At 37.1% G+C, this 11501-nt stretch overlaps 1 protein-coding gene across 1 annotated transcript; it reads left to right on the plus strand.

The window, feature by feature from the left end:
* Positions 1-6696: 6696 nt before the first annotated feature.
* LOC137775764 (SH3 domain-binding glutamic acid-rich-like protein 2) lies at positions 6697-8081 on the plus strand. Its single transcript, XM_068561927.1, has 2 exons — positions 6697-6700; positions 7696-8081. Exons 1-2 carry the CDS (start codon positions 6697-6699, stop codon positions 8079-8081), a joined length of 390 nt encoding a protein of 129 aa, XP_068418028.1.
* Positions 8082-11501: the final 3420 nt, after the last annotated feature.

Below are 11501 nucleotides of genomic sequence, written 5' to 3' on the forward strand. Positions count from 1 at the left end.
TCTAATGTTAGATAATATCTCATTTTTAATGCTAAGAAGTGGCATTTGATGTTGTTACTAGTATTTGGTGGAAAGCAAGGGACAGGAGGTCAGAAACCGTTTCCTGGGAAGTGCTCTTAAACTGCTTCCTCTGCAGCAGAAAAGGTGAACAAAGAGAAACCCTGTAGGCAGCACCTCCTTATCCTTCATAAGAATAAAGAAAAAGGAAAAGATTTAACATAACCTGCTCAGTGGTAACCTCAACTTTACAGTTTCAGAACAGCATAATTTGGGTATTTTATACTAGTCTATCATATTCAAGCGTTTCAAAAATAAAACAGGAACAGCTTTTAATGCAATCTGTGTTTACTAATATGAGCTAATAAAATCTCATAATATTATTTTGTATTGCATTAATGGGTCCTGCATTATAAGATATTAGTTAAATCACCCATTATTTCAGTATTTGATGGGTTATTCATAGCCATCAAAGTATGAGTATGAGAGATCTGGTGGGAAGAAATAGGGTCCCGAAGTACAAATGGACTTTTTAAAATAGGTTTTTATAAGAGCTTGGTGAAGAAAGGAGAGAAAGGGAGCAATAATACAAAGAGGGCATTTGGTTATGGAAGACCTAAACCTTATAGGAGGGGAAGGAGAGCTTCTAGAATTGCTGTGATGACTTGCAGGCTGCTCCAGTAAGTAGACATATTCAGAGATGACGGTGGTTTGATTGATGAGAGTGCTGTACCCTGAACTTGACCCTCGTTAAGCCTGCCGTCTTCCCTTATCTCCTCAAATCTAAACACATGCACTTAAGGACTGAGACTGCGTCAGATGGACAGTAAATATGTAATGGGGACCTTCCTCCAGGCTGTCTGACCAAGAGCCTGTATGTTACGCTGCCTCCTTATCATAGTGTTTTAAAAAAGACCAAAACATACAACTCTGTGCTAAAGCAGATACTATTACTTACTAGAAGGTACTATGGACAGATGGAAGCAGAGATCAAATATTTATGAAAAACACCACGTGTTCTTGTACACCAAGCATAAGTATTAAGGCTAGACAAAGTGGATGGTCTGAAGTCTGGAGGCTGTCATCTACTTCGTGCATCAGTGTAATGAGAGATTATGGATTCTTGTGAGTGAGGTAAGTATATAGAATATTTGCGAAGGGTATGGATCTTGAAAAACCATTATTCTATGGTTTTAAATAGTGACTTCTCAAATCTATTGTTCCTTCAACAAGTATTAGTTGACTTTCTTTCATAAAATCTTTTCCAGTCATCTTTCTCCCTCCTTCCTACCTTTATTAGATTTTTTTAAAATTCAGTGTGTAATAATCCAGTACTGACTTTATTCATTTTGTTACTCAAACCAACCCAGATTTGGCCCTTGGCAAAGTAATGGAACCTCCCAAGAGGATCATGGGGACTCCCGATTTATAGCTCATCAGTCAGAAGCACAGGTAACAACCTGGACAAGTGATTGGCATCTGAAGCTAGTAGGGGAGAGTCTTGTGGGACTGAGCATTTAACCTATGGGAGCTGACGACACAGTGTCAGAATTGAGTTAAATTGTAGGGCATCCAGCTGGTGTCCCGGAATTTCTTGGTGTTGGGGAAGAAAAACCCACATGTGGTGTCAGAAGGGTTGTGAGGATGGTAGTAGTATTGTGAGAGTAAAAAAGAAACACAGGGGAAATTAGTTTTTCATACACAGAACTGTTTCTGAAATTTTGCAATTAAATATAAGGCAATGTTGCTACAATGATGCAATGAATACCTTGCACATTTTTTTCATATTAATGGAGATGTATTAATACCTAGGTGAATACCTAAGGTTTGATGGACAAAAGTAAGTGCAAATGTAGTTCTTTTAGATATTAGATCTTACCAAATTCCATTCTGTAGGAATTTCCACCAGTAATATACTAGAGTGTCTGTTTCTCCACAACCTCAACACAATAGTATGTGCTCAACATTCGAATTTTTGCCAAAGCGATAGGTAAAACTGGCATCTTAGTGGTTTTAATTTGAATTTCTCTTATTGTGAGTAAAGTTGAAAATATTTCCATATGTTTACAGGCTATTTTTATATCATTTTTTGTTAATTTCCTGTTTTCTCAATTTGTGAGAAGTTCTTTATATATTAGGAATATTAGCCTTCAGTGTGTGACATACATTGCAAATGTTTTCTCCCAGTTTGTCATTTGTCTTTTGAATTTGCCTCTGATGATTTTTGCCATGCCAAAATTTTTTTTTAGATATTTAAATTTAGCAATATTGAACTGGATTTTGAGTCATAGTTAGAAAGCTTTTTCTTTCTCATCAGATTCTAAAGAAATTCACCTACTTTTTCTACACGTATGGTTTTATTTTTTATATTTAGACCTTCTATGCTTTTGGAGTTTATTTTTGTGTATGGTGTGAGGCATAAATCCAATTTTATCTTTATACAAATGGCTGTCCATTTGTCACAACAGCATTTATTAAAACATTCATCTTTGTCCCTGATGATCTGATAATTTTTAATATAGTACTAGATGTATAAAAAAGTCACGTTTCATTATCAATAGCTCCTTGATGCCAGCTGCTATTGCCATATTAATATTCCCAAACACAGTTGTTATTATATAACATTTACCCTATCCTAAATAACAGCACCCAAACCACCAATATGTGACAGTTTTTAAATTAAGTATGAAAGTTTAAGCTTCCTGCCGCTTCTTGCAATATGGCAGACAAGGTATTCTGAAAAAACTCTATTTAAAACATGTAAAAATTCTGGATAAGAGTCAATAAACAGCACTGATAATGCATTTCTAGGCTTAAAAGAAAATAAGTTAAACCAAAATGAAGAGAAAACTGAAATCTGATCAGGAAACAGGATGGGAAGCAGGAGTTGAGCTATTTGTCAATATCAGGAAAATAAACTGCTGTGACCTTTAGCCCATATAAGGCAGGAACACTAAACTATGATCCCAGAAAAAGCCAGATCTCTTAATAGTATTCCCTTAAAGAAAGGGTAGAATGTTTAAAAATCTATCTTGTGGCTCACAGGGAAATCTTGGGCCAGCCAATCCCACTTCTTACAATATAGTCTCAAGAAATACTTGTATTGCATACATGTGCCAGGAGACATGTACAAACATAAAAATAAGTCAAATATCTAAGACTTTTTAAAAATTGTGATGAACTCATTTAATAGAAAAATACAGCATTAGAAATGAATACTCTACCCCAATATCAACACAGATGAAACTCACAAACAATGTTGAGCAAAAGAGTAAGTAAGATACATGTTTTCAATTTAAAATACATGTAAAGTAAAGGATGCATCTTATCTAGGCATGTCCACATAAGTAGTATACTACAAAGATGTTCAAAGAAATGATAAATACAAAACTCTGCTTCTGTTCAAACTCTGGAAGCGGAGAAGAAAGTGAGTGTAAGGAGTACATGGAGGGCTTCAAAGTGTTAATAATGTTTTATTTCTCAAGCCGGGTGTTGTTTTATTAACATCTGTTTATATCTTATATTCCGTTCACTTATTTACTCTACAAAGATTTGCCAATCACCTACTATGTGACAGGTGTCATTCAAGGCAACTGGCGAACAAAACGGATGAAAAATCGTGGCTTTGGTGGAGCTTGTGTTCTAGAGGAGGAATACAAAAATAAATTTTAAAGTACTATAAGTAAGTAAAAAACTATATAGTATGTAAGAGGAAAACGAATAGCAACATAAGTTGTGTTGGTAGTACAGGTGGTAGAAGGAAAGTTCATTCAGCATAATGTAGGGTGGGACGTCTCACTGAGGTGGCATTTGAGCAAAGACTTAAAGAAAATGAGGGAGGATAAGATATTTTGAAAGAAGAGCATTTTAGCAGGTACAACAGCTAGTGCAAAGCCCTAAGGCTGGCGCATGCCTACAGTGTTCATGGATTAGCAAAGATGCCAACATTGTTGGAGCAGAGTGAATAAAAGAGAAAGTAGCAGAAAATGAGGTCAGAATTGTAAAGGGTGGTGGTTAGAGATATTCTAGGGCCTTGACGGCAAGTGTAAAGGTTTTGACTTTTGCTCTGAGTGAAATGGGGAGTTAATAATACAAGACTATGAGCAGAGAATTGACTATTTTTTCTTCTATTTTTTCTTCCAGTTTTATTGAGATATAATTGACATACAACACTGTATAAGTTTAAGGTATATAACGTTTTGACTTACATACATCATGGAATGATTACTGCAATAGATTTAGTGAATATCCATCATCTCATATAGGTACAACATTAAAGAAATATAAAAATATTTTTCCTTGTGATGAGACCCCTTAGGATTTGCTCTCTTAACAACTTTCAAATATACCACACAGCAGTGTTATTTTTATCATGTTGTACATTACATCCCTAGTACTTATTTATCTTTTAATTGGAAGTTTGCACCTTTTGACTACCTTCATCCAATTCCTCCTGCCCCAATTCCAAGCTGACATTTTTTTTTTACTTCCTTTTTAAAGTATCAGTCCTCTGAGGTGTGAAGAATAGACTGCAAGGGGACAAGAATATAAGTGAGATAACCAGTTAAAAGGCCACTGCAATAATCAAGGCAAGAGATGATGGTGATCTGAACCAAGATAGTAGTACAAGAGCTAGTGAGAAGTAGTCAGATTCTGCTCTGAATTTAGAGACAACAGGATTCCTGGATGGACAGAACATAAAATATGAGAGGGAAAAAAAAGGGTCTAGGAAAACTCCAAAGTGTCTGGCCTGGGCAAAAAGAATAGTTATCATTATCAAGTTAGCACATCTTTTTCCTTGTAGTATTCTTTTGTAACTTACATTTTTTTAATAAATGGTATTATTCATACATACTATACTAGAAATTAATTTTCCCTTCAATATATGTCTTGGAGATCTTTCCGACTCATTACGTATAGGTCTAACATGTTCTTTTTGGTGACTGAAAAACATTCTTGGAGATTCTAGTATTCACATAGGTGATCCTTCCAACACCCTGGTCTCTGTATCCTACCACTTATTCCCATGGTCATACTTTAGACCTGTGCTGTCCAATATAGTAGTCATAAAAAAAAAACAAAAGAATAGAGTTATTATGAACTTACTTAGGAAAGACTGTGAATTTGAACAATAGAAATTTATATTCTCACGGTTCTGGTGGCTGGGAATCTGAGATCTAGGTGTCAGCAGGTTTGGTTTCTTCTGAGGCATCTCTCTTAGGCTTGCTCTATTCTCTTTGTGTGTTCACATGGTCTTTCTTCTTTGCACACATGTCTGGTGTCTCTCTGTGTATCCTAATCTCCTCTTCTTATAAGGACAACAGTCAGATTGGATTAGGGCCCACGAATAGGACCTCATTTTACCTTAATTACCTTTTTAAAAGCCCTATCTTCAAATACAATCACATTCAGAAGTACCGGAGGTTAAGACTTCCACGTCTGAATTGGGGTTGGGAGTGAGGGGGTCTGGGACACAACTGAGCCCATAACAGTGGGTAAGTAGGTTTGGGATGGAAGATTAAGTAGTTTAAGTAAGTACATGTTAATTTAAGATATTTTGGACATCTACATAGAGGTGTTGAGTAGGCAGTGTGACACATGGGTCTAGAATTCAGGGAAGAAATAATAGCTAAAGATATAAATTTTAGTGTCAGCAGTGAAGTTTAAAGCCATGAGACTTGATGAGATCATCAAGGGAGTAAGTTTAAGCAGAGAAGAAAAAGAGGACCAAGGCTGGAGCCACTGGGCTCCCTAAAAGTAAGTAATTGACAATAAGCAAGAGCTATCAAAGGAAACTGACAAAAGACTCTAAGAAGAAGCTTCAATAAGCCATGAAAAACAAGGCAAAAGTAGCAAGAAAGAGGGAATGATGCAGTAAATATTACTGAGAGGTCACATAAGATGAGGTCTAAGAATTGGTCAATGAATTTGTCAATATGAAGGTCATTGGTGAAATTGTTAAGTGTTACATTGGTGAAGGACAGAAACCTGAGTGGAATGGGCTTAAGAGAGAATAAAACCAGAGAAACTGAAGTCAGAGTAAAGATAAGTGTTTCAAGAAATTTTGTCTTAAAGGGGAACAGAGGAAAAGGAGAATGGCTGATGAGGAATACGGGGTCAAGGGAAACTTTTATTTTTAAGATGGGAGAATAATGCTGATGAGAAAGATCCCATAGAGAGGAGAAAATTGATGATGGAGAGAATTGATAGAGCAATTTCCTCAAGTGAATGAGCAAAACTGTGATCTGCTAGAGGGATTATCTTTAGGTGGAAGGAGTAAAGACAATAACAGACTTACATACATTATGTATATATTATATATACCAGGTATATAATGTACAGTATAACGTATATATAATGCACTTATATATCATATATTATTTGCATATATATAAAGTACCTCAGGCTTAAGTCTCACTTAACTTTAAGAGTTAAGGTTTTGCCTGCCTCTCCCCCTGTTCCATTCTTCTGGAAAATGCCACTCATACTAGGTGGGTGCTTGTGTAGAGGAATATGGGCTGCTCATTGCCCAGAGGGATGAATATATGATTCACAACAGTTTATAGTAAATGGTTCAGGTATAGTTATGTGACCACTCAGTGTCCTTCCCTGAATTTTTCAAATAAGAGCTGAGGAAATGTTCTTCTTTCCTCTTTGATCTCAGTATTGCAAGGCTGTAAGCTTGAAACTTCCTGCCATATGGGTAAGCTGTTCTAGAGAATAAAGCCCATAAAGAGTCAAACAAAGAGAGGATGCAGAGAATAATTTATTCCTGACATTGTTTGTGTCCAGGGTTCTGGTTGTCATTAAGGTCGTCTCTACAGAGTCCTTCCCAGTAAACTGAACTGTGAATATCTTTTTTAGTTGAAGCTAAAAGAGGATAGTCAAGGTATTCAGGGACTTACAGAGCTGATACAAATCATACTTCTGGTCTTTTCTTTCTATCATAACATTTGTTCTTTGGGTTTCACCTGCACTAAATTGTAATTGCAATCAAACTTAACTTTTCCTCATTTCTCACACCTCACATCCTAATAATCAGCCAATTCTTCAGCCTCCACAATCAGTCTTTCCTGAGTCAGAGCCTCACCTCTGCCATTTTAACCCAAGCCACTTGCATGTCTCACCTTGTTGAATGAACAAATGATTCTTGATTCCTGACTTTTTTCTAGGTTTGCTCATTCTGTTTCCTCTACCAGGGGTTCGCCATCTATTCAGCCAATACTGTCCCCTGTATTTTGTAGGGTCCTGATCCCTCCAACCTAAAGTGACTTTTCCCTCATTAAAACTCCTTATCTCTCTTATGTGACTTCTTTCATTTTTGCTTTGCCTGTAGTTACTTGGGACCCTCTTATAAGATGATAATCATATTGAGAGCAGTTTTAGTCAACACTGTTTATCTACAACCCCTTGTATATACTATGTTCTCACCAAGTATATTTTATGCTAAGTTATTAAAAATTAACCTAGTAATTTTTTGCCATTTAAGAAAACTGTATTTGACTGGGGGAAATATTAAGCAATATAGGTTATGATATACTCTGCTACTACTTACAAAGTGACTTTTGATACATTTTAAGATTAGTAACAATGGGTGGTGAAAAGATGAGACTTTATGCCTCTTGGTATCCTTTGTTTACATTAGTTTATGTTCCCTTTTCCACTCTAAACTTTAAGACTGAGAAAATTGATCCGCAGACCGGGCGGGAGGGATCCGGATCCCTGCGATCCTCCCAGACCGGAGCGCAGTGCCTGGCGAGAGGGTGGTCATCCGTGTGTTCATCGCCTCTTCCTCGGGCTTCGTGGCGATAAAGAAGCAGCAGGATGTGGTTAGATTTCTGGAAGCCAACAAGATAGAGTCTGAGGAGGTGGACCTCACGATGTCAGAAGAGCAGAGGCAGTGGATGTACAAGACCATCCCGCCGGAGAAGAAGCCTGCTCGGGGCAACCCTCTGCCACCTCAGATATTTAATGGCGACCGATACTGTGCAGATTATGACAGTTTCTTTGCATCCAAGGAAAGCAACACAGTCTTTTCATTCTTAGGCCTGAAATCACAGTTGGCATCAAAGGCAGAACCTTAGCGAAGACAAGTGGAAGAGGACGGAGGTGCATTTTGGAGCGCCCCTGGTACTCAGCACACACCTGCTTACCTAATGCATCACTGTGACAGAAGCCACATGCATTATCAGTAACTTTGCTTGCCGTGGAAAAGGTGTTTTGGGAAGACATGGGTCTACTGGGATTGCATGAGTGCTTTAAACCAAATCAGGACCATGGTGGGTTTTTTTCTTGTTTTCAGAATTGCCTGCAGTTGCCTCACTCACCCGGAGGAGGTACTGTCACCTGTTACAGGTGTGCTTCCTGAATAACTGAGTGATAAGCGGGTGGCACCATCAGAGAGAAAGTACTGGATCTGTCCTGGGTTGTAGTTGATGCCAGGATTGCTCATACCTGCTTCTCTTCAGGCTGCCAAGGTGGTATCCTTGAAATTAGTCTGCCAGGCTATTAGAATATTTTGATCAGAAAGAAAAAAAGCCATGTTGGTTGACAAAGGGCTAAAGATCTTTGCTGCAGAGTCACAAACATCATATTCCAGTGCTTGTCATAACTGAAGAAAAAGTTAGATGTTCTAGCCTCCTTTTGGTAATGGAAATTCTTACCCCCATAAATCCTCCAAGCCTCTACAGATGTTTCCAGAAATCACTGTTGCAACAGTGTGTGATCAGAACTGAGTGACAGGGATGAAAAGAATTGCTGTTTTAAAAAATACTTGCTTCTTTATCACTTACAAAGGAAAAGTTTCACCTAATGTGTAAGATTGCTTAAAAGATATATTTAAAGAGGTGCACTGACAGTTAATTTATAAGGACATAATCTGACTCGTACCTGAAAGTATTTCAGCTTTAGCAACTTATTTATGTGTAAGTGCACATATATTTTTAAACGCAGCTCCCCTAACTAATAGCTGCTTATATATTCTGCGAAGGGATCATATTTTTCGAGAAAGGAAGATCTCGGTTAGATATATTTTGTGAACCCTTGATGAGACAAATTAAAAGATACTAATATTGCTGCGCAATTTAATTTTTTTTCCTGTGTTACTTTTCATTGGTCCTCTGACTCTGCCAGCTCATATCTCTGGCCAATGCACAGTCCCGGATTTTCAGAGTAACATAGCTACGTGTTTTCATTCCACATATGAAAGCCAATGATTTTTCAGAACAGAGTACATACAAGAAAGGGGCTGTCAGAGACTCACTCTGAATTGTACTTGGCATGTGAAATCTGTCCTTCCTTTGGAGTGGTTGCTGATAAACACTGAACCTGTCTACTTCATTAGGGCAAAGGCTCCTTTTCTGCATCCTTGTCCCTGCTCACATTTTTAGAGTTTTTAGTTGCCAAACTTGGGAATAGTCTTGAATAGAATAAATTCAGAGGGCTGCCTAAGATATTCTGCTATTCTCAGCATCCTGATGGGCCTGAGACCTGCCCTTTAGATTCTGAGCAGGAAGTTTGTAAGAAATGGAAAGAACAGAAGAATTTAGGCCCTGTCACCTGTGTTCTCTCTCCCTCCAACTTGCTAAATGTGGACTATTCTAAAGAACTTGTTGAATGCTAAAGCTGACATCCCAGCCTGAGATTTGCATCCCAGGACTACAAACAGAAGAAAAGCATGCCACTGATTCCTACGTGACTGGAACAGATACATAATCCACAATTCTCTCTCCAAGGAAAGCTGCTGTAAAATCATGGCTATGACTGCTTAGTTGGCATTAAATACGATCCAGGTCAAATTCCACTTGATAAATCCCGGGGACTATCCAGGAAATTTTTTTTGAACTGGATATTGTGTTAAAGTCTAAGAAGACTTAGAATTATTTTTTTAAGATACAGCAATTTTTTTAAAGTTAATGTTGCAATGGTCTAACTTACATTTTGTCTACTCTTGCCAGTGAGTACCAAGAAGCAACTTGGTAAGATTGAGTCTTGGGGCTGTCTGATCAATACAATACTTGCTAGACCAAGAAAGCTACTCAGAATTGTTTGTCTCAAAACTTCTGAATTACTCTGGTTGTAGTAGACCCCGTATGGTTGTCCTAAACAGACTAGATGAATAGGGGAGCTAAATTATTTACCACAGTTACAGACCATCTACCTCACCCCACTTTCTCTTTTTTTTTTTTTTTTTTTGGAGCAGCAAAGAAATAGGAGAGACCAGCTTCAACTGGTATTGTACTTGTTATGAGCGAGCTAGAAGCACATTGTGTGGCATTTCCCTCAGTACCCAGGCTCTGCAGAGTCCTAAGGTATTGCCCTCTGGGACCACACCATGTTCAGAGAATACTGTGTCCTTACTTGTGTTTTACCAGCTGAATTCCAAACCTGTAATGGGTTTCTTCATCCCTTCTTTAACTAGCTGCCTTTAGATCTGGATAATCACAGTCTTAAAAATCTAGGAAAGAAGTGGATGGGAATTGCAGACATAGATGTAATATCAAGAGCATTTTAAGACAGAATTTTTATTTCCTATAGTAGGCTTGTTGGGGCAAAGAAAATGTGCTGCTAAAAATCAAATTATGCCATTTTAAAATGAGATAAAATACAGAGTGCCATCCTGCTAGGTATATGCAGACCAGAAGAAAATTTAGTTGGGGAAGTACTTGTTTTTCCAGATTCTGGTATTCTATTAAAATCAAAGAGGAGAAAAGGAAGATTTTTTTTTCTCTCAGGCTCTACTATATTTTAGATTTGTTTCTGTTTTATAGATTTATTCAACAATCCCACATAGATGTTTTTATATTACATGAATTTAATAATAAACTAAACTTACTTTTGTCCTCTGTTGTTGAAAGGTACCAAAGCCTCTTTCTGGTTTGTTTTGTTTTGTTTTTTAATTTGATTTTGCTGTATAGGGTTTTGCTTTTTCTAGAAATGCTTTTCATTTAACATCTTTTCTAAAGTGTCAGAGCCCATTTTGATCTGCAAAATTATTGTTTTTAGATTTTGGTTTGTATGCATTTGTCTCTAAAGGCACTGGTAAAATCTCAGATTTTATATTCAGCATTAAAGAGGAATAAATTCCAGGAAAAAAAAAAGAAGACTGAGAAAATTGAGCAATAATGAAGGAAAAGAATGTGGAAATGTGGCATTTCAGAAAAGAACATGGATATGCCATTATTCTTAGACTGCAATATTTTGTTCCATGGAAATATATCCTGACCTTAGTTCAAGATAGCCTTTGTGAACAGAAACACATCAGTTGATACCTCCATATAATTGTTGACCTAGCAACTGCCGTCCTTGCTTTATAAATATTGTCTCATTTTCGAAACTTATTTGCTTAAGTAAAAGCTGCTGCTATGAGGCTTATAGGTTAATTATGCCTATTCACAAAAAAATGTTTGTTTTAAATTTGTTGCTAAAAATTTCTGGATCTAGTAGCAAAATTATTGTAACATAAAAAATGCTATTTACCATTTGTAGTTAAGAGCTGATAGAGA

This window comes from Eschrichtius robustus, chromosome 13 (assembly GCF_028021215.1).
Source record: "Eschrichtius robustus isolate mEscRob2 chromosome 13, mEscRob2.pri, whole genome shotgun sequence".
In the NCBI taxonomy this organism is placed as follows: Eukaryota; Metazoa; Chordata; class Mammalia; order Artiodactyla; family Eschrichtiidae; genus Eschrichtius; species Eschrichtius robustus.